Raw genomic sequence first — 25,596 nt, 5'->3', positions numbered from 1 at the left:
CATGGAGAGTTCTGCAAGATAAGTCTTTAAGCTGAGGTACACAGGATGTAGATAAAAGCATAAATAAGTAAAAGGAAGCAGTAAAACCACATAGGAAGGAAAAGCCAATCAAGTAACATGTAGATATTAGCAGCTTTTTGGCTTTTTATAGTCAGATATCCTGAAAAATCTAACACCTACAAGGCAGGCAGTCGACCACGTGCCTCTGGGGGAAACCACTATGACCTGTTCTCAAGAGAAGAAAATTTGAAGAAAGCTTCACCATCTCGATGGTGAAGACCATGAGATGAATTAGAGAAGCTGTGGAAAAAGAATGGAGAGTTTGGTGACTAGTTAGAAGTGGGGGGTAGGGACTGGGGGGAGGGGTGTTATTGAGGGTGGGAGGGAAGGAAAAGATAACAAAGAATCCAGAATGACTCCCAGGTATTTAGCTTGGGCAGACTGGGTAGAAAGTGATGGTATCACCCCAACATCAGAAATCAAAGAGGAGCAGAAACAGTATAAAGGTGGAAAGGTTCAGCTTAGGCTGCCAGAAGTCATGTGTGCAACCTAGAATATACTGTGGAGAGAAGACCAGGTTAGACCAAGAGATGTGGAAGTCATCAGTATGCACGACAGACAGAGTTCTTAATTACTGTGTACTTTCTCTGTGCACATACTGTGTTAAGCACTTAATTCATTTATTCATCAAAACCCAATGAACAGAAAACTATCCTCATGTTACAGATAAGTTGCTACTCAAGTAACCAAACTAAACTGAATTTGCCCTAGATTAAAAAGCTAGTAAGTGGCAAAGTCAAGCTCAAAGACGGGTCTGACACACAAGTCTCAAGTACTCTCAAACAGTGGTAGTTTCCTTGTACCTAAACTAAACATGATGAAAAGATGGCCAGTACAGGGACACCTGGGTGGCTCAGTTGGTTAAGCAGCTGCGTTCAGCTCAGGTCATGAACCCAGCATCCTGGGATCGAGTCCCACATCGGGCTCCTTGCTCGGCAGGGAGCCTGCTTCTCCCTCTGCCTCTGCCTGCCATTCTGTCCACCTGTGCTCACTCTCTCTCCCTCTCTCTCTGACAAATAAATAAATAAAATCTTAAAAAAAAAAAGATGGCCAGTACAAATCCTGGGGCAACTTCCAACAAGTCTGCGTAGTTAAATCTTAGAATAACTTCTATGTACAACTCCAAAAAGACCACACACCGTAAGATGACTACGGATGAAAACTGCTCTTTCCTCCCTTTCAGAGAAAGACCTCATTTTTCCTACCTTTGATGGCGACACCCTGTCTCAACTCAATCCTGGAAGTGCCACTAAAAAGTCATCAGGTTAGGATATATGACTGTGGTTAAACAGACGATGACTGGATAGTTATTATTTTACTATGAATAATCTCTCATCCAGGATAAACAGCTCTTATTAGCTAAAAAGCCTACTTTCTTAACCTAATAGTTAACCTAATAAAGATTTGACTTCAACTAAAGTTTCTCCAAACATACACACAAATACCAAAGACTATTTGGTAATGGTATGGCAGGTACTCACCCACATGCTGTAGAGCTAGGCCTTGGTGTAGAGACTTCAAATACAAACTGTGCTTTTTTTTCTTGGGTACTGATTTTTTTCCTAGGCCCCACTGTCCCTAAAGGATAGATATGAATTATGGATATGAATTTTGGATATGAATGTGGAAGATGGAAAGGGAACAGACTTGAAGAGAAGTGATACCATGGGTATGATGGGGCAGAGGCAACCCCATTATGTAGCAGGAGTCAGAGGACATGGGTCTAGCTGCTCCTTCACCACCGCTCACTGAATGACTGGGATAATGTTCTAATCATTTATAAAAATGGGGCCCATAAAAGAAATTACAGGATAGGTTTGGTGTGATGATTAAGTGAGATATTAAAGCAGTTAGTACACTCTCTGGTATAAAGTTCTCAATAAGTGACAGTTACTGGAAGAAAATTAAAGAGAATGTTCTGTCTGCCCAGACTGTCATTTATTCTCACAGATTAAGAGTTGTGCTAAAAACTTATAAAGAATAACATAAGTAGTTGCTAAAGCCAATCTGAATTTACCAAGAGAGGCTCAATGGATTAGCTACCTGAGACCACCATTTCTTTTTCCATCCTAATCATCTATAACTTAGTGCTTTCAGGAAGATTTCTCTGTGGATGCAGTATACGTGGTTACTCCTATTTAGCAAAACCAAAAAGATAAAAAGGTTAGTGTTGACTTAGCCCATCATCTATGGGACACCAGAATCTAAGAAAACAAACCCGATTAGTTGTCAAAACCTAACGGTGGCAAACATGTTCCTTTAGAAAAGGAACATGCAATATTTGCAGAGTGTGGATAGAGAAGCCATTTCAGACAACATGGATGGGGCATAAACTGATAAAATTTTCTGGAACAATCTAGCAGTGCACATCAAAGGTCTTTAAAAATATGGTTGTTTTGGACACCTGGCGGGCTCAGTTGGTAGAGCATGTGACTCGATCTTAGAGTTTCAAGTTCAAGCCCCACACTAGGTGTACAGTTTACTTAAAAAAAAAAAAAAAATGCTTACACTTTGACCCAGCAATTTGTCCTAGAGAAAGAACAAAAGTCCCAAACTTAAACCGTACATTCCCTGATAGATTACTAATACATAAACCTGAAAATCAGAACTTCATGGAATAACAGTAAGAACTAAAAACAATTAGCAAAATGGCAATAAGTATATAAATATCAGTAATTACTTTGAATGTAAATGGACTGAACTCTTTAATCAAAAGATTTAAGAGTGGCTGAATGTTGGAATAAAAAAACAAAACCCAATTTTATGCTGTCTACAAGAGATTCACTTCAGATGTAAGGACACACACAGACTGAAAGTGAAGGTATAAAAATATCTCCCATGTAAAAATAACCAAAAGAAAACTGGCGTAATAATACATGAGACAGGATAGACTTTAAAATAAAGACACTAAATAAAGACAAAGGAGGGCATTACATAATGATAAATGGGTCAATCCAACAAGAGGATATAATATTTACAAATGTCTATGCACTCAACACACAAGCATCTAAATATATAAAGCAAATTACTAACAGATCTAAAGGAAAAGAGACAAAACAACACATGTAATATAATAATAGCAGGACATTCAATGAATAGATCATCCATCCAGAAAATCATTAAACACTGGCCTTGAATGATACATTAGACCAGATGGACTTACTATACAGATATATACAGAGCATTCCATCCAAAAGCAGCAGAAAACACATTCTTCTCAAGTACACATGAAACATTCTCCAGGACAGATCATATGTAAGGTTACAAAAAACAATTCTTAATAAATTTAAGAGAACAATTCATATCAAGCATCTTTTCCAACCACTATGATATGAAACTAGAGACCAATTACAAGAATAAAACTGAAAATTCACAAAAGTGTGGAGATTAAACATACAACTGTGAACAGCCAATGGGTTAATAAAAAATCAAAAGAGAAATAAAAAATATACTGAGATAAACAAAAATGCAAACACAATACACCAGAATGTATGTGATGCAGCAAAAAAAGTTCTGAGAGAGGTTCATAGTAATATGGGCCTACCTTAAGTAACAAAAAAATCTCCAACTATCTGATTTTATACCTCAAGGAACTAGAAAAAGAAGAATAAAACAAAGCCCAAAGGTAGAAGGAGGAAAAAATAATAAGAGAAGATATAAATGAAACAGACTAAAAAGAGAAAAGATCAGAGGAACTAAGAACTGGTTCTTTCAAAATACAAACATAAATTGACAAACCTTTAGCTAGACTTATCAAGAAAAAAAGAGGGCTCAAATACATAAAATCGGAAGACTTTACAAAGATAACCTCAGAAATACAAAGATGTTAAGAGACTATTATAAATAATTATATGCAGATAAAATGGATAACCTAGAAGAAATGGATAAATTCCTAGTGACATACAACCTTCAAAGACTGAGTCATGAAAAAAACAGAGAATCTGAATAGACTAATTACTAGTAAGGAAAGTGCATCCGTGATCAAAACCACCAACAAATCAAAGCGTAGTACAAGATGGCTTTATGGGTGAATTCTACCTAACATTCAAAGAATTAATACTGATCATTCTCAAACTCTTCAGAAAAAAAAAAAAAAAAAGAAAGAAAGAAAGAAAAGAAAAAGAAAACAAAAACTGAAAAGGAGAGAATGATTCCAAATTCATTTTATGAGGCCAGCAATACCCTAATGACTCTTAGATAAGGACACCCCAAGAAAAGAAAATCACAGGACAATATCCCTGATAAACAGAAATGCAAAAGTCATCAAAAAATACTAGGAAACCAAATTTAACAATACATTAAAAGAATCATACACCATGATGAAGTAAGATTTATTCCAGGGATGCAAAGATGGTTCAACCACCACAAATCAATCTCATATACCACATTAACAAAATGAATGATAAAAATCATATGATCATCTCAATAGATGCAGAAAAACATTTCACAAAATTCGATATTCATTTATGAGAAAAACTCTCAACAAAGTAAGTATAGAGGGAACATACCCTCTATAATAAAGGTAATAAGATGACAAGGTGATACATGACAAGCCCACAGCTAACACCATACTCAGTAGTGAAAAGCTGAAAGCTTTCCCTCTAAGTTCAAGAACAAGATAAGGATGCCACTCTCACCATTCTTATCCGAAACACTACTTGAAATCTTATCCAAACCAAGAGGACAAGAAAAAGAAATAAAGATACCCAAACTGGAAAGGAAGAAATAAAACTCACTATAGGTGGATGACATGATTTTGTATACAGAAAACCCTTAAGACTTCACATTATTAACTTCACTTAATTAACATTAAGAAAAATGTTAGAATAAATGAATTCAGTAAAATCGCAGGATACAAAGTCAATATACAAAGATCCATTGTGTTTCTATATACTAACAACAATCTATCACAAAAAGAAATCAAGGAAACAATCCCACTTACAATTACATAAAAAAAGATAGAATAAGACATTGATGAAAGAAATCAGAGATGACACAATTAGGTAGGAAGATAGTCTCTGCTCGTGGATTAGAAAAATTAATAATGCTTAAATGTCCACACGAGGGGTACCTGGTTGGCTCAGTTGGTTAAGAGTCTGCCTTTGGCTTAAGTCATTATCCCAGGATCCTGGGATTGAGCTCCACATTGGGCTCCGCTCAGTGGGGCATCTGTTTCTCCCCCTCCCACAAGCCCTTCCCCTGCTCATGCGCACTCAAATAAAATAAAAATTTAAAAAAAAAAAAGTCCATACTACTCAAAGCCATCTATAGATTCAATGCAATCCCTATCAAAATTCGAATGGCATTTTTCAAAGAAATGAACAATAGGAAAGTCTGTATGGAACCACAAAAGACTCTGAATAACCAAAGAAAACTCAAGAACAAAACTGGAAGCATCACACTCCCTGATTTCAAACTCTATTATAGAGCTACAGCAATCAAAACAGTATGATAATAGCATAAAAGCAGACAGATCAACAGAACACAACGGAGAGAGCCCAGAAATAAACTCACACATATATGGCCAATTAATCTATGACAAAGGAGGCAAAGACATTAATGGGTAAAGAACAGTTTCTTCAATAAATGGTGTGGGGAAAACTGAACAGCCACATGCAAAAGAATGAAACGGGACCACTATTTTACACCATACACAAAAATTAATGGACTAGAGAACTGAATGTGAGACCTGGAACCATAAAACTCCTAGAAGAAAATATTGGTAGTAAGCTCCTTCACACTGACTTTGACAATGTTTTGAATCTGACTCCAAAAGCAAAGGCAATAAAGCAAAAATAAGCAAATGGGTCTACACAAACTAAAAAGCCTGTGCACAGCAAAGGAAATCATCAACAAAGTGAAAACGCAGCCTACTGAATGGGAGAAAATACCTGCAATATGTGCATTTGGAATACTGAAATATTACTCAGCACCCCCCCCCAAGTGGAATCTTCCCATTGCAGTATAATTCATGGACCTAGAACACGTTATGTTAAGTGAAATAAATCAGAGAAAGGCAAATACTGTATGACCTCACTTATATGCAGAATCTAAAAAAATTTTTTTTTCAAAACAAAATAAACAATAAAACCCAAGCTCATAGATACAGAGATAGAGAACCAACTGGTAGTTGCCAGAGGAGAAGAGTATAGAGGGTAAGTGAAATGGGTGAAGGGAGTCAAAGGTACAAACTTCCAGTATTAAAATAAGTAAGTCACAGGGATGTAATGTACAGTACGGTGACTACAGTTAGTAATACTGTACTGAATATTTGAAAGTTGCTAAGAGAATAAATCTTAAATATCCTCTTTTTTCACAAGAAAAAAAAGTCTATGTATGGTGATGGTAAGTAGACTTAGTGTGGTGATCATTTCACAGTGTACACAAATACTGAATCATTATGTTGTATACCTGAAACTATTTTAATTATGCCTCAATAAAATTTTGATTATTTAATTAAAATTTTGTATAATTTTATATAAATTAAAATTTAATAACATGATATATGCATATAAGGGTAGATATACAAGTATTAAATGTTATAGAAATATATTGAGACTATGAAAAAAAGTTCATCATAGTTGAAAAAAGATTACAAGCCATTAAATTCTCCTTTTAAAAGTAATAGGAGACCAACTCAAGACAGCTCAGAGAAAAAATAAAGTAAGAATATTACTGGGATAATGGGACAAAATATGGGTAAGCTGCTGGACCTCATACAGGAAATGGAAAGCCACTAGGATATTTTTTATATGCTTCATTCTACTTGGGCATTTTAATCATTTAATGAGCCAAGTATACATCGGCTATGACTAGATGACATCTTATACCAGTGTGGTCTAAGGGGCCCAAAGAGATGAGGTATATGAGAGCTAGATAAACATCCCCACAGCACCTAATACAAGAATGTGGAAGGGAAACTTACTTTTTAATTTTTGGATAAAAGTTGTCTTCCTAGAAAATTAATAGAAACATATAAGCCAAATTTTAATAGCAGTTATTTATTGGTATAAAATTATGAGGAACTTTATCTTCTTTTGTTTATAAATATTTTCTAAAATTTATCAAGTGTGTATTAATTTTATAAATTAAAAAATTGTAGAAGCTAAAACTATTAGGCCATTATGACATAATGCTACATAAGGGAAAACTGGATTAAAAATCCACAGTATTATATCCCATGGTTCTATAAAAAATGTATGTATAGAAAAAAGGATGGAAAAATACAACATTGGCAGTGATATCCCTAGATGATAGAATTACATATTTTTTTCTCATTCATTATTTTCTAATTGTTTTCTAACAGGTATATATGACTTTCAAACTAGAAAAGAATTAGTCTGAGGAATGTATATGACCAGTGGACTGACTTTTTGTGTAGACTATAATATCGTAAGAACTAGTATGACCAGCTAAAGGACAGTGATTTTTGGTGAAGAATAAATCCAAAGAATAATAAAGCTGAAGAATACTATAAACTACTCTCTAACAACTACTCACAACTATGATTTATCTTGAGAATCACTGGCCTCCAAAATATTAAATGAGTTCTAGAGGAATTCTAGGATTCCATGTAAGGGCTATAAATAACTAAGAATTTAAAAAAAAAAAAAAATTTGCATGCTATGAGTCTACAAATTGTCCGTATAAATGTAGAGGAAATAATATTCAGAGTACTTTATACAGTAAATGAAACATTACTAGGTTGAAGAGGATGAACTTTTTTTTTGTCCCATTAGAGAAAAGATAAAATGGGTTTTAGCAGCAGGAAGGTTTTAACTACACAATTGGGCATACAAACCCAGAAAGATCTAAGCTGATAGGTCACCTGGCTGGCTCAGGCTACAGAGCATGTTACTCTTGATCTCCGGCTCCTAAGTGCAAGCCCTACACGGGGTGTAACCATCACTTAAGTGTAAAAAAAAAAAAAAAAAAAAAAATTATAAATAAGCTGAAAAATAAATCAAAATTTAGATAAACATAAAATTTAACACTCATTACACTGATACATGGTGGCTCCCATCTCTCTTGCCATTTGAAAATATAAATAGTGCTAAAGAAAATTCTATAGGTTTAAGGCTTTGTATTACCAAAACCACAAACTTAAACTGTACATAACTGTAAATATGAAGCCAAAAGGAAGGGTAAGAACACTAGAGATCCGTCTTTCCCTATTTTCCCAGAAGCTTTAAAGATATTTATCTAGTACAGATTAGTGGCAATGTCTGGCTTAGGAAATTTCTATAGATTTCTTTCTAGCTCTCTATGTACTGTGACAAAGCCCTAACGTAAGGTTTTTAAAACATCCATCAATACAAAAAGCTTGCTGTTTTATAAATTGTACCCTAAAATTCTAGTGGAAATACTTCACTTTCCATAATATTTGACTACTGAGATATAACTTTTTAGTTTAATAAACAAGTATTTAAAACAACTCTAATGTGTTATATTATTCTACTCTAAATAATTTATACTATGGTACTTAAAAATCTATCAAAGTAAGGCATTTTTAAATTTTTAACCATTATTTTTACATTAACCACTTTTATTTCACTTCTAAAGGTCTTAATCACATGGAATTTAAAAATCCCTCTAAACATTTTCTTTAAAAGAAAAATGGAAGAAAATACAGTGAAATGGTATTTGATGGCCACAGTAATTCCAAAGGGGGGAAATGTGCAAAACTGTTACAAACTTGGCAGTTTGAACATAGATACATAGATTTTTACCAGTAAAGATATAAAATTAAATGTTAATGTGTCAGCATTTTCAGAAAAAGATACAGCAATAACTATGAGAGCATTATACTAGCACAAATAAATTATAGAAATAAACTCAATTTAACATAAATTCCCCATAAAATGTCAACTATACATTAGCTCAACACGATTTATAGAAGATATATCCAAAGAAAATCCAAACTCATTTAGATAACACCCAGAAAATTAAAAATGCTGTTCCTATTTTAATTTAACACATATTGCTCAAAATAAGATTCACCAAGAACATTTTAGATTTTTACATCCTCTTTAGATAACCCAAGTGAAAAATCCAATAATACACAAATAGGTACCTTCATCAGTACATAAAATAGCAACAGGTAGCTAGGTTAGGAAACAGAACACAAGTTTAAGCTAATCAATACAATACTAGTACAGAGGCATCCATTTTTAACACACAGGAAAAACCTGAACCACCAAACAGGTTTTCCATTTTGAATCTCACTAACTTCTAGATGGTATGTGTATTTTGACCTTAAAGTGATCAAAATATGAGTGAAGCTCATGTTCTATCACCTAAAAAGTCTAATCCAACAGAAAAATTGTCATTTCATGTTGCTCTGTTTTTAATGAAGCCTTTTATATTATTTATTTTGTTCAGCACATGATAGAATTATACAAAGATTCTTTAAAAATTAAATGTGACATTTCTATATACATTAAGCCCACAGCATAATCTCTACCTCTGAAATGCTAATATCATATTTAAAATTAGACAAACTAACATCCAGTAAACAGCATTTTATTTTATGACACTCTGTGTTAATACAATAAATATACAAAACTTCCAAACCACTGAAAACATGCAACATTAGAGGGACAGATGGAGGGCATTTATAGAGAACCATGACGCTCATTATGATGGCAGCGCAATATTACTCACTGACAAAATATACAAACATCCCTAGATAAATAATCCAAGTCCCAAATTACAAATCACTGAGCAATGATTTTCCAGTGTTCAAATTTTAGTTTGAAATAAAATAGCCACAATTTAATATTACAAACTGAAAAAAAGACATGAATGCTTACACCAATGAAGACCAATTCATGACTGTGATACTGGTAACGTTAGTACTGAATATAAAATATTAACAAATGTCAATCTCTTGCTGGAAAATGTGACCATTTACCCATTATTGTTAGGAGAATAAAGAATGTAAGAATTTAAAAGCCCTATACCTTATCAAACTGTTAGTATTGCCATCATTTTAATACACATTTGTTTTCAAAAAACAATTTTCTCTCATAAACGTGTATGAGCCCAAGGAAATAGATTTTAAAACATCTCTATCCACACACCAAAAGGTACTGTTGTTTTTAATTATTTGCTACTTAACAATGCTACCTTTGGGGACTTCTACAAGACAAAAGCCTTCCTATTTTTGAAGGAAAGTATCTCAGTACTTTTCAAGACTCTATATTCATTTGTAGTTGAAAACAAAAAGAGAGAAATATTTGGACTTGAGATATAAATTAATGATGAACATAAGTACTCCTATTATATTTTGTGGTTAATGTTTTGAATGTTTGTAAAATACACACTCAGTAAAGCACGCTGTGATAAATCAGATTTTCAGTAAGATTGTAGAATCTGACAAACTTGAAGTGGCTTATTTGAGAAAACAGGGAGATTACCACTGATCAGAAATATTCATAAAAACAGCTTTAACTTCATATTTTGAACCCTATTTTAATCAGGATAAAGGAAATATCTTCTAAGTATATTACTTCAATAAATCCCAAATAAACCAAAGGTAAACACCATCTAGATGAATCCATGTGACCTAGTATCACACAAAGTTTATCTCATAAATAGAAGTCATCATCCCACCCCCATCATGAAATTCATTCATCTCCAGATTTGGGGAAAACAATTAAAGTGATTTAACCATTTATGCCCATTTGATTCTTTTTAAAAAGGTTCTGCAGTCTCAAATAATATAATCCAATAGACTATCCTTATTTAAAGTCAAGTTGAATAAATCACTGATTATTCTGCAACCTTAAGTAGCTAATGACTTCCAAAACACAGTATATAATGACTTTACAAATGTCTTTGAGTCATTTAATCAGTATTAAAAATGATTCAAAGTTTCAAACCAAGTATACTGTAAGAATTATATCCTATGGTGCATAATAACAATTTTAATATGGTTGTAGACATAATGCAGTTATCTATATTTGTATTTCCTTGTTTGGTGCAGGTTAAATGTTTCTTCTATTGCTGAAAAGTTTTAATATATTCAGTCTGTCTCAAAAATTGAAAGACTGAGGTTTGTTAGGGAGTCAAGTATATGCGAACCAACGGCGTCTTTTTCTTTTTGATCCCACTACAGATGAGGGGATACAAGAAAAATTCCCTGAAATACTGTATGTTCTTTCTGGACAAAGAGTTAGTCTAGACTTTAATACCTCTGTTAAAAATTACACACTCCCCAAAAAAGAGCTGCCAAACACAATCTCAATTCAGTTAAAATGAGTAGCCACAAGAATATACCAAAGTTTCCATACAGTAATATTCTACTATGATACGAATACTGAAAATTAAAAAAAAAAAACAGTATTATCATTACTACATTCTATTCCATTTATTATCTACCCTTTTTTGGATAATGCACTGCACATTATGTTCTCACATTGCATCCTGATAAATTTTTATTAAAAAAAAAAAAAACTATTGCAGAATACCACTTCTTTGATTCTATCAGCACTCCCTAATCCTACAACCATAAGCAGTGCAGAAGCCAAAATACTAATTCTTTTAAGAAATGTGGTGCCCATGCAAGATCAGAGATTGATACCAAAATATCAACTACTCTAAAAAAGAAAAAAGGAACAAAAATAAAAGGATAAAATTTACATGATCTACTACAAAATGCACACAGGCTCTTCACTGGTGACTAAAACTGCTAAAAAGCAAGCCAATTTTTAAAATCCCTAAGTCCCTGATGGCCTATTTCTTCCAATATAAATGGGGAAAACAGAATGAAGTATCACCTTAATGCTCCAATATGTAATCCTTAAGTCTAAGATTCTTGAAAGAAAGACTGCAGCTAGTACTAAATGTATTTTTAATCGTAAGTACCATATTAATTTCAGTGTGTCAACACTGAAAAAATTTGCTGAACATTCATCCTCCAAAAAATATGGAGAATATGTATTTAGCATGTGATATTTTTTTCTGCAGGGGGCACCAAAATATTAAATTGCTAGGTAAGTAGTAAGACAAGAAAGTTTTTCTGGTCTTAGCCCATGCACAAGTGAACAGGAAATATACATGCCGTGTGTACTGTTTTGAACATAAAAATATTTATAGAATACAGTAACTAGAGAAAAGTACAGTCGGAAGGTACCAGTGTGTTTTCGGAGGGCTCTCTAAATCTGGTTACCCTTGAAAGCATTCTGAGCCGCACTAGTTGCTGCACTTGAAGCTGCATTTGCAGCTGCAGTCTGGACAGTTTTGTTGGACATCACACCTGTTGCAAATTCTTGTTGGGCTTTCTCAAAACTAGCACCTGTTGTGCGGTATAGTCCATGTACCTATGGAGGCACAAAAAAGTGGGACAAGGTAAGTGGTAGTCTATACAGTCATTTTCAGCAACTCTTCCATTAATCTCAACCTTATCCAGAGATAAAAGGACTAGACTGTAGTCACGATTCCTAAGGTCAAGAACATCAGCCACCAACCACACTGGCATACCATATTGTATTAAAGTATTTTCCTAACAGTCTTTTCCACTTAATCCCCAATGCAGAAGAGGTACTTATGCTTTTGCCAAACCAAAAATAAATTTTAAAACTTCTTAACCAAGTGCAAAAAGTTATGTTTCCCACTGTACCTGCTTATTTAAGATACTACAGAGAATGGTTTAAACACAAGAGACATTCAGAATTTATTAATTTACTACCAAAGACAATTCAAAAAGAATAATACCTTATCTATTTCTATGTTGGTTACATATAAACTACTAACCCTATTACAATAAAATGATATGATTTTATCATTTAATATATCAAGCACTACTCATGTTCTTAAAATGATACTTCTGCTATCCTCTCTCACTCTGTATACCATTTTACTTTTTGTGTACAGTGAAGTCCTAAAGGATTTACATGGAAAAACTTTTGGGAACTGTCCACCCATACTGATTTATCACTTAAATCTTCGGGATTTATTTGCAAGAGTAAGGTTAAAAAAAACCTCAATTAGCATACATTTCAAGATGCATAAACTATGAAGTGCAACAATATAACATCAGCCAATTTAATGTAAGTTTGGGAAAAGAAATAATAAAACAAGTTAGAATATTTATTAATTACATGCCTACAAACTTGGGAGAGGCAGGAAGAGACAAAGGGAACTTACACTGCATTCTGATGAGGTCTAAATGAAGCCTGGCTGAAATGCAATTTAAAGCAGGTTTAGAACATTGGGGCAGCACCCAAGTCAGTCTTTTTCCCAATCCTGGATAGGAACTGATACTTGTGGGGTAAATATGGAATGAGGAAAAGGAGAATGAATCAAAGATTTTCAAGTCAAGCTTAGATACACTGAAGTTGTTTCAAGAAAACAGAGAGTAGACAAGACAGGTTGGCTTAGAGGGGAAAGGAGACGCTAAGTTCTAAACATTCGAACATTCATTCCACAGATGTTTACTGGATACCTACTCTAGAACTGGTACAGTAGGCAGGTGAAGATTTGGTTTGGAGCTCAAGAGAGGAATGGGCAGGAAACAAGAACTTGAAAATCAATGCCACATCAGTGACAGCCACAACTCTGTCTGACATAAATAAATAAAATGGTCCATGGAGGAAAAAAAGAAAAAATGTCAAGGACCAAATAAAGTCTGTTAAGATACCAATATTTAGGAGGTGCCTACAATAACAAGGAATAATTAAAAGAGGATGGGAAAAGCCAAAGACTTTTTCCACAGGTGCCACGGGAAGAAAGCCACATTAAAGAATGAAGAGCTGCCCAGGGTGGAAGATAAAAAATATCCAGACAGCCCTAAGTTCTTCTAACATAGTGGTGAAGGCAAAAGCCATCTTATAGTGGGACAAAGTGTAAAAGGGTCAGGGAATAAAAGAGAGCAATGACAAGTACACTTTAGATAAACCCTAAAATTCTTTTCTTCTGGTACTATAGCACTATCATAATTTAATTCTTTTAATACTTTGAGAGAATGATGACAAAATGACTTTTTTCCTTGTTGGTTAACTGAATGTTATAATATATCTCTTTTGTATTCCCTTCTCTCTCCAGGGATAATCTTTATGGATTACTCAAACTTTGTGTGTTATGGCACACAAAAATGGTTCCAAACAAATTTGCTGATCCTTGCTTATAAACACAAAGAGATCTGAAATATTAATTTTCATAATAGTCCAGTTTGTCAAATGTCATTCCATCACATGATCACTTCCTGTTCTGTAACTGTGATCAACATCTTCAAAAGCATTTCTTCATGTTGGGAATTTTCAGAATCATAAGTAATTATTTTAATTCTTTTAAAAAATTATTTAAAATTTAAATAAAAATAACATTAAATCTAAATAAAATTTAAATAAATTTAAATTTAAATAAAAATAAAAATTATTATTTGAGAGAGAGCAAGCAAGTGGGAGTAGGGGCAGAGGGAGAGAAAGAATCTCAAGCAGACTCCTCGCTAAACAGAGCCCAATGCAGGGCTCCATCCCACAACCCTGAGATGGTGACTTGAGCCAAAACCCAGAGTAAGATGCTCAACAGACTTAGCCACCCAAGTGCCCTAATACTTTTTTTTTTTTTTTTTAAAGAATTTATTTATTTGACAGGCAGAGATCACAAGTACGTGGAGATGCAGGCAGAGAGAGAGAGGAGGAAGCAGGCTCTCTGCTGAGCAGAGAGCCTGATGCGGGGCTCGATCCCCGGACCCTGGGATTATGACCTGAGCCAAAGGCAGAGGCTTTAACCCACTGAGCCACCCAGGTGCCCCCCTAATCCATTTTTAAAACCAAGTTTTCTGTGGAACATAAAAGATACAGATAATTGACCACTCCTTTGTTCAAGAAAATGGTCTCAAAACAGAGTTCATATGATTAGGTCCAAGAAAATGAAGTATGTTGTAGAAATCTAATAAACCTTTACTTATTAGACCCTGTTACAGTGCAAAGGCACTACAGTTCACTTGTCTGTCTCTCCTCCTTCCCCTAAAGTTTTTGGGCATGTAATAAACAAATATTTGTTCTAACTTGCTTTGTTATTTCCTTTCCCAAATGTGTTTTAAACTGAGTGCCTGCTGTTACATATCCAATAGATTTCTTATTTCATTACTTTATAAATGTAATGCATAGCCCCAGAGCAGGGCAAAATAAAGGTAGAAGAGCACACATTTCTCAGTAGTCCAAATCTATACAGACTCAGAGGGCCACCTAGAGGGAAAAGATTACGTATGTATTCAGTGCATAATGCTCAAATGCTGTATGAAATCCATTATATCCATGTGAAAAGGGTGATTCTTTTTCCTCAGTGCTCCAACAACATGACAGGCTAATTCTAAGTATCACCATCTCAAAAAGCTCATCATTTCCCTGATATGTTTCAGGAGTGATACCTACTGATAGCTCACATTCCTTATAAAATCAGAGACAAAGCTTTAAGATAAAATATTATAATTTTTAAAAACCAAACAGCTTAAGTACTTGCTATCCTTCCAGTTATGAGAACTGCATTAACCTAAATACTTAGTTCTAGGAGCAACACACAAAGAACACTAGATTTTGTATCTACTGTTTCCACTACTTTCCACCGGGCTGGTCACCACTCAAAACCTCAAGTTTAGGGGTACCTGGGTGGCTCAGTTGGTTGAGGGTTGAGCATTTGCCTTGGGAATTCCAGGATCCAGGCCCACTTCGGGCTCCCCACTCAGTGGGGAGTCTTCTCCTCCCTCTGACCCAACCCCCTCTCATGTTCTCTCTCACTCTCAAATAAATATTTCTTAAGAAACAAAAAACAAAAAACCCCTCAAGTTTACTTCCCATGAAACAAGAGTATTTGTTGCCCTGTCTCTCAGTGTTTTCCTAAGGATCAAATGAGAATTATGTAAATATGTAATAAAAATTAAAATTTATTTTTAAATATTTGTAGAAGTGTCATACCCAACACACAACTCCAGAAGGGAATCTTGCTTCCTTAGTGTATCTTCAAAAATATTCCAGTATATACTGTGGTAGTATATGACACAAAAAATTATGTACTATATACCATGGAAAGTAAAGAACCATGGTATAGTACTTAAAATAGTCCAAACACACATTTCCATCAAAGCTTACAGAATATAATTTCAAGAAATAATGCTTTTATAAATATAAGATGCCTGCTATGCCAGAATTATTTTAACTTTTTTTAAAAATTAGGGGAAAAAAAAAACCAAAGAAATGAATTTTCAGAATTTTGATTCTTGTTTTGAGTTTAAAAAAAAAAATCAATCTCTTAGTCTAATGTTTTCAATTAAACCATTTCCAATAAACCATCTGTGAAACTGCCCATAGATCGGGGTCAGATACCCCTTTGGGAACCTCCTGAATTAATGGTCTAATTTCACACTATTGAAATTACACTCATCCTTCAAGGCCTATCTCTTTACTGCTGTCCTTTTTCTGCCTAATCTAGCTCTGGCTCTCCCTATTATGAGCACCTCTAATACCATGCATAGCACATACTTTTTCGTTTGTAGGGCTTGTAGGTATACATGTCTTAAATGCCACATGACTTTGGTTCCTTGAAGGAAAAGGCTAATTTCCACTCACTACCATAACCCCTTTAAGACACAGTAACTTGCTGGGGCACCTGTTTGGCTCAGTCATAGAGCATGCAACTCTTGATCTTGGGGTAATTAGTTCAAGCTCCACACTGAGTGCAGAGCTTACTTTAAAAAAAAAAAAACAAGCAAACAAACAAACAAACAAACATAGTGACTTGCAGTAGAAGCCACTATATAATTAATTACTTATCTGTTAGGGATTAAACAAATGGCCCCAAATTACCCTATTTATAAAGTTACCAAAGAAGTACAACCCTGCTCTAGCTGGCTGTAACTGTGTTACAAAGTAAATTGCACATACAGGCTGTTTTAAAAGTGAACATACTAGGGAACTTTTAACAAATCCACTTACATCAATAGATAGATCATTCAGGCAGAAAATCAATCAAGGAACGAATGGCTTTAAGGACACATTAGGCTAGATGGACTGAATATACACAGAACACCTCATCAAGAACAGCACAACACACATTCTCTTCAAGTATACATGGAACATTCTCCAGGCTTACATATTAAGCCATAAAACAAATCTCAATAAATTTAAGAAAACTGAAATCATATCAAGTATCTTTTCTGACTACAATGGTTTTAAACTAGAAATCAATTACAAAAACTAGGCAAAAACACAAATACACGGAGGCTAAACATGCTACCAAACAACCAATGTGTCAACAAAGAAATCAAAAAGGAAATAAAAAAAAATACATTCAGACAAATGAAAATGGAAACAAAGCAGTTCAAAATCTTTCAGACAAAGCAAAAGAAAACCTCAAAAAAAAGTTTAAAGCTATTCAAGCCTACCTCAAGGAAACCAAAAAAGTCTCAAACCATTTAACCTTACACGTAAAGGCACTAAAAACCAACCAAGTAACAATGCCCAAAGTTAGTAGAATCAAGGAAATAATAAAGATTAGACTGGAAACAGACACAGTAGAGACAAAAACAAGAAAAATAAAATCTATGAAACCAAGAACTGATTCTTTGAAAAGATAAACAAAATTGATAAATCTTTCCAGACACATCAAGCAAAAAAGAGAGAGGACTCAAATAAATAAAATCAGAAACAGGGTGCCTGGGTAGCACAGTTAAGTGTCTGCCTTTGGCTCAGGTCATGATCCTGGGCTCTTGGGATCGAGTCCCATATGGGGCTCCCTGCTCAGCAGGAAGCCTGCTTCTCCCTCTCCCTCTGCTGCTCCCCCTGCTTATTCTCTTTCTCTCTCTGTCAAATAAATAAGTAAAATCTTTTTAAAAAATAAAATACAAAAGAGGACAAATTATATCCAACACTACAGAAATAAAAGAGATTGTTAAGACTACTATGAAAAATTATACGCCAACGAATGGGACAACCTAGATGAAATGGATAAACTCCTAAAAACATACAAATCTTCCAAGACTAAATCAGGAATAAATAGAAGATCTGAACAGACTGATTACTAGTAATGAAAATGAACAAATAATAAAAAACTCCCAGCAAACAAAAGTTGAGGACCAGGTGGCTTCACAGATGAGTTCTATCAAACATTTAAGAAAGAGCTAATACTTAGACTTCTCAAAAAGTCTGAAAAACTGAGGAGAAGGAATGCTTCCAAATTCATTTTATAAGGTCAGCATTACTCATTTGGTATCCAAAACCAAAGACATTACAAAAAAAAAAGAATATTACAGGCCAATATTCCTGATGAACATAAAGGCAAAAATCCTCAAAAAAAAAAAAAATTAGCAAACCAGATTCAGCAATACATTAAAAGGATCTTCACCATGACCATGTAAGATTTATTCCCAAGATCAAAGATGGTTCAGTATCTTCAAATCAATCAACACGATACACCAGATTAACAAAATGAACGATAAAAATCATATGATTATCTCAATAGATGCAGAGAAATCACTTCACAAAATCCAACATCATTCATATTAAAAACTCTCAATAAAGTGGGTAAAGAGAGGGGCATACTTCAACATAATAAAGGCCATATAAGACAAATCTGCAGTTAACATCATACTCAGTGGTGAAAAAGTGAAAACTTTTCCTCTAAGATGAGTAATAATACAAGGATGTCCATTCCTGCCTTTTTTATTTCACACAGTACTGGAAGTCCCAGCCACAAAAATCAGGCAAGCAAAAGAAAAAAAAAAGGCATCCATTCTGTTACTATTCACAAATAACATGGTAATATATATAGAAAATCCTAAAGACTCCACCAAAAAACTGTTAGATTAAATGAATGCAATGAAGTTGCAAGACAGAAAATTAATATATGGAAATTTATACACTAATAATAAACTAGCAGAAAGAGAACTAAAAACGTAATTCCATTTACTATTACACCAAAAAAAGGAAAAAAAAAAAAAAACACCCTAGGAATAAACTTAACCAAGGAGGTAAAAGACCCATATAATGAAAACAGTAAGACACTGAGGAAATGAAATGATGCTGATACAAACAAATGTAAAGACAGAACATGCTCAGGGACTTGAAGAATACTGTTGAAATGTCTAAACTATCCAAAGCAATTAAAAAACTCAATGCAATCCCTATCAGAATACCAACAGTGTTTTTTACAGAATCAAAATAATCCTAACATTTATACAGAACCACAAAAGAACCCAAATAGCCAAAGCAAACTTGAGAAAGAAAGAAACTTGTGATACTGTAAGTATCACAATTCCAGATCCAAGCTCTACTACAAAGCTATGGTAATCAAAACAGTACAGTACTGGTGCAAAAAGAGACACATAGAATAATGGAACATCATACAGAGCCCAGAAATAAGCCCGTTTTTATATGGTTACTTAATCTGTGACAGAGAAGGCAAGAATATATAGTGGGGAAAAGACAGTCTTTTCAATAAACGGTGTTGGTAAAACTGGACAGTCACATGCAAAAGAATGAAAGCGGACCACTTTCTTTCACCATATATAAAAATAAATTCAAAATGGATTAAACACATAATATAAGACTTGAAACCATAAAAATCCTAAAGGAAAACACAGGTAAACTCTTGGACATTAATCTTAGCAATATTTTCTTGGATATGTCTCCTTAGGAAAGTGTAATAAAAACAAAAATAAACAAATGGGACTACATCAAACTAAAAAGCTTTTTCTCAGTGAAGGAAACCAACAAAATGAAAAGGCAATATCTACTGAATGGGAGAAGATATGTGCAAATAATACAAATGATAAGAGGCTAATATCCAAAATATACAAAGAATCAATACAACTCAAAAAAAAATCAATTAAAAAAATGGGCAGAAGAACCTGAATAGACATTTTCCCAAAGACAACAAATAGCCAATAGCTATATGAAAAGATGCTCAATATCACTAATCACCAAATACAAATCAAAACCACAATGAGATATCACCTCACACCAGTCACAAAGGCTATCCTCAAAAAGACGAGAAATAACAAGTTTGACAAAAATGTGGGGGAAAGGGAACCTTGCTGAACTATTGGTGGGCATGTAAATTGGTACAGCAACTTTTGGAAAACAGTATAGAGATTCCTCAAAACACTAAGTCATTCCACTTCTGGTTATTTACCCAAGGGAAACAAAAACACTTATTGGGAAAGATTTATGAATGCCTGTCATTGCTGTTGTATTATTTACAAGAGCCAAGATATAGAAGAAATCTAAGTATCTGCTGACAAATGAATGGATAAAGAAGACGTGGTATATATATACAATGCAATATTACTCAGCCAAAAGAATGAGATCTTGTCACTTTCAACAACATGGGTGGACCTAGAAGGTATTACACTAAGTGAAAGAACTCAGAAAGACAAATACCATATGATTTCACTTACATGCAGAATCTAAAAAAACAAAACAAAACAAATGAGCGGACAACAAAAAACCCAAAAGAGACTCAAATACAGAGTACAAAATGATGGTTGCTGGGGGTGGGGGGTGGGGAGTGGGAGGGGTGGTACAGAAGTGAAGGGATGGGAAAATAGGGGAAAGGGATGAAGAGGTACTAACTTCCAATTACAAAATAAAGAAATCATAGGGATATAAAGGACAGCATAGGAAATAGTCAATAATATTGTATAACTTTTTATGGTGACAGATGGTAACTATTTATCATGGAAAGTATTTTATCATGTTTATTTTTATTTTTTTTCAAGAGAGAGAGAACATGTATGTGCATGTGAGCAGGGGGTGGGGCAGAAAGAGAGGGAGAGAATCTTAAGCAGGCATTACATGAAGCTCAGAGGCCAAAGTGGGGCTCAATCTCATAACCCTGAGATCACGACCTAAGCTGAACTCATGAGTCCAACACTTAACCACTTGAGCCACCCAGGAGTCCCCATAAGGTTTATAAATGTCGAATCACTATGTTGTATACCCAAAACTAATATAATATTGTATGTCAACTATAATTCAGTTAATAGAAAAATAAAAAGTATTTAGAACAGAAAAAACTTTAATGTCCTCAACAAATGTTAAAAATATTATGCTTATTTATTTTTAACTCCTTATTTATATTTCATTTCATTGATTTTAAGTCTCAATGTTGAGTGCTCTGCCTTTTTTAGGATTTAAATTTATATTAATACATACACATGATTTTATACAGATGATACAAAATATGAATACCTATCTCTGTAATAAATAAGTTTAGAAGACAGCATAAATCTATTTGTGGAAACCCTGAATCTATATGTAATCATTTGTACCACACTGAAGTGTTTCAGTTTTGGAAAAAAAAAATTTTTGAAAAATTAAAAGTGATCATACTATACTTCACACCTACTCAGATGGCTATTATCAGAAAAAATGGAAAATTACAAATACTGGCAAGGATGTGGAAAAATTAGTAAGTACACAATGCTTACAGGAATTTACAGCCACTGCAGAGAATAGTTTGGTAGTTACTCAAAAAACTGATTGCTGAATTACCATTTGACCACCAAGTAATTCCTCCTAAGTATAACCCAAAAGAATTTGAAGCAAAGAGATTAACATGGGTTCCCATGCACCAATATTCAGAGTAGCATTACTTACAATAGCCAAAAGGTGGGAACAACCCAAGTGCCCATCCACAGATTAATAAAAGCAATACAGTATATGCATGTCATGGAATATTATTCAGCTATGAAAAGGGAAGGAAATACTGATACATACAACATGACAAACCCTGAAAACTTCATGTAAAGTGAAATAATCCATATACAAAAGTAAAATAGTGAACAATTCCACTTATATGAAATATCTAGACTAGTCAGATTCATTGGAGCAGAAAGGAGATGAGAGCTTACCACGGGCTGGCTATAGGGGGAAATGGAGAGCAATTGTTGTATGACTGCAGAGCACTGCTTGGCATGATAAAAAAAGTCTTAAATAATGGTTACAGTTATTTATACATACAGAAATATGAATTTAATTAATGCCACTGAATTGAACATTTAAAAATGATTAAAATGGCAAATTTATATTATTTATATATATATAAATATAGCTATATTTTGAAAAACTAATATCAAAAACCATGAATTGTATATTTTAAATGGGTAAATTACATAATATATGAATGAACACTGGATATTATTTGTTAAAAATTAACATATAAAGATTACTTAGATTAAATATCATATGTATATAGCATTATAAATATTAGCAGAGCCAACAAATTTGAACATGCCTAAGTAAAGATGGTTTTCAATCATTTAGACATATCAATCTTGATTCAGGATCTATTAAGTACTTATAGAAAAGAATAATAAAATAAAAATAGGGGGCAATCAGAAAAAAGTGAATATACTAAGGATACCACTTGAGGACAGTATATAAACAACTTACTCAGAGTGCCAATTTTCTAGGGATTCAAAGGTATCACTGTACCTACTGTGTATCCCTTAGATGAAGATAACTAGTATGTGGACCTGAATTTTAATAGGCAGTGTGAATCATCTGAAATTAATTTGTAATCAGGAAAAATTATAGTGTTGGATGATTCAGAGAAAGACAGAGATAAAAGAAGTATACCTATTTGTGACTATAAAAAAAGTGTAGTAAAATTATCAGCATTCTGTCCTAGATCCAAATAAAGCAGAAAGAAAGAAAGAAATGAAAAAGAAGAAAAGAAGAAAGAAAGAAAAGAGGGAGTGAACAATAGCAGTGCTTTCAAAGAAAGTGAAAGCATCGCTTTTAATCTAAGAAGACTATTACTTAAATGTAAGGTTATGTTTACAAAGCATTTACTAAAACACCAATTTAATGATCAATGAGACTTGTCATTATTCTGGACCAATACCCAAATTCTATAGTCTTACACAAAAGTATTTTCATAATGGGGGCACCTGGGTGGCTCAGTGGGTTGAAGCCTCTGCCTTTGGCTCAGGTCATGATCCTAGGGTCCTGGGATAGAGCCCTGCATCAGGATCTCTGCTCAGCAGTGAGCCTGCCTCCCCCCTTCTCTCTGCCTGCCTCTCTGCCTACTTGTGATCTCAGTCTGTCAAATAAATAAATAAAATCTTTAAAAAAAAAAAGGTATTTTCATAAGGGACAGATTGCCATTTAAAAAATTTTTGAAGCACTTAGGGAAACTTGTGTGTGTATGTGTGTTTTTAAGATTTTATTTATTTGAGAGAGTAAGAGAGACAGAGAGAGAGCATGAGCAGGAGGAGTGGGAGAAGGAGAAGCAGACTCCCGATTGAGCAGGGAGCCCCATGTGGGGTTCAATCCCAGGACTCCAGGATCATGATCTGAGCCGAAAGCAGATACTTAACTGACTGAGCCACCAGGCACCCTGGTAAACTTGTTTTTTTTTTTAAGTACAATAAGTTTTTTCTTTTTTTGTTTTTGAAAGATTTTATTTATTGGGACAGAGTGACAGAGAGAGAGAGAGAACACAAGAGCGGATAGGGAAAGAGGCAAAAGGAGAAGCAGACTCTGAGCTGAGCCGGGACCCAAGCTGAAGGCAAATGCTTAATCGACCGAGCCACTCAGGCACCCCGAAGTAAGTTTTTTCTAAAATTCTTTTGAAATGCTTAAAAAAACACTGTTAGTAATTACTTTGTTAATGTGAACACAAATGTCTATGAACAGTTTCTTAAATTTCATCAGAAAAATTATTCAAAAGTAAGTCCCCAAAGGAATACAAATTATGTATCATCTATTTATCTCTTCCATACTAAGTTATTTTGGGTCTTATATACCATTAAAAGAAGGAAATTTCTGGATTCCCTGCTATGACCGATTGAAAATACCTACCCCTTAGTCCAAAACTATTACTTAATTCTATTTGGTTACTAAAGAAAGAAGACCTTTTTAAAAAATAAGTAACTTCTAGAAACAAAGGTAAGAGGTAAACTGTTCCCTTATCTGTGAAGAGACAGATATTCTTACATTTCAATTTTTTCAAATGTCAACTATAAAATGGCACTAGGAGGAAACAAAGATACCATAGCACTCATACTGGGGACTTCAATGCTTTCTTACTCCAATTATGCAAGGCCAAATCAGAATGCCAAAAGAATTCTCAAAATTGTATTCATTATAAATTGAAATAAATATGTAAACACCAAGCATGTTTAGCTGGGGCTGGAGACACAGAATAGTCTAACAAAATGCATCAATTCTAGAGTCAAATCGTGTGCATTGGGAACTTTTGGAGGGCATTAACTGTTTATGAAGAGCCTGACCCCTAGTGGCTAGCAACTATGGCTACATACACACAGAAGAAACAGCCCGTACTTTTTCAGCGGTTTGTCTGGTGTTTTTACTGGATCTCAATTTCAATCAAAAGTAAGAGAAATCAGGGCACCTGGGTCAGTTAAGTGTCTGCCTTCAGCTCAAGTCATGACCCTAGGGTCCGGGATCAAGCCCCATTTCAGGATCCCTGCTCAGCGGGGAGCTGCTTCTTCCTCTGACTATGCCACTCCCCATGCTTGTGCTCCCATTCTCTCTCAAATAAATAAATAAAATCCTTAAAAAAAAAAAAAAAAAGAGAGAAATACTTGCCACTGCAAGTATGAAATCTGAGCTCAAATTATATTTTAGCTTATTATATTATCCCCATTTATTGTACTTCATAAAGTCATATAGAAAATCATCTCATCTAAATTTCTATTTCATTAGAATATGAGATTCAGAGAAGTTCAGGGACTTGTACTGCACTGACTGACAGTGAACATATATGAAAGGAGTTAATTGGTAATGTCTTCAACAACGAGGTTAGAAAAAAAAACAGTCAACCAAAAAAAGAGTATGCTGCACAATTCCCATACTAATACATTTATTTAGGAAGCAGTCATATTTCTTTTGAATGCCTGACATTCAATCAGCACAGCTCTAAAACTCTTCCTTTCATGGGTTGGATCTTATAGAATTGCATACCTGGGGGAAAAGCATACCATAAGAGACTTGAGAGTGCTGCACATAGCAGCCAGTTACACAGCAGCGGGAGAATAAACACTGTCTCCACACTCTGACTGTATTAATCATCTGTGCCACGCACGCCTCCATCACCCACCAGTTAAAAGTCCCTCCACATTCTTTCCTCAGCAGATCTGCAGTGTGTTCTACCCTCACCTCACTACTACACCCACTTTCCAGGCTTCATTTACATCAAGAAGTCATTACTTCCCAAGTCCAGAAATTAGCCTAAAGCTCTTTCCTTTGCTCCCAACTCATGTATCTTCTCTCTCCCTCTCCATATACATATCTGGAGATATATATATAATATATGCTTACATATATAATATTTATGTACATAGATATGTATGTATCTAGGCTCCATTCCCAATGTGGAGCTTGAATTCACAAGTCTAAGAGTAAAAGTTGTGTGCTCTAGCAAATGACCCAGCCCGGTGCCCTGATGCCTATATTCTTCTTCCTGAATGACTCACCATCTAAAAAGCTCTGTGTAATCCTTGAGTTTTCCCTCAACCTCCAATACTAGGCCCAGGTCCAATCAATCAGTACCTGCTCATTTTCCCTT

The 25,596-nt window shown here is 34.3% G+C and overlaps 1 protein-coding gene across 1 annotated transcript in view; it reads right to left on the bottom strand.

Annotated features, from left to right (window-relative positions):
* Positions 1-9,566: 9,566 nt before the first annotated feature.
* SCAMP1 (secretory carrier membrane protein 1) overlaps positions 9,567-25,596 on the bottom strand; it is a 122,539-nt gene continuing 106,509 nt past the window's right edge. Inside the window, exon 9 of the mRNA XM_059418121.1 lies at positions 9,567-12,383. Within this exon, the coding sequence (XP_059274104.1) occupies positions 12,219-12,383 (165 nt within the window). The 3' untranslated portion in view covers positions 9,567-12,218. The remainder of the gene's footprint in view (positions 12,384-25,596) is intronic.

The sequence above is a fragment of the Mustela nigripes genome, chromosome 12, assembly GCF_022355385.1.
Source record: "Mustela nigripes isolate SB6536 chromosome 12, MUSNIG.SB6536, whole genome shotgun sequence".
Lineage (NCBI taxonomy): Eukaryota > Metazoa > Chordata > Mammalia > Carnivora > Mustelidae > Mustela > Mustela nigripes.
The sequence above is the reverse complement of the archived record's forward strand: the minus strand, read 5'-3'. Positions and strand labels throughout refer to the sequence as shown.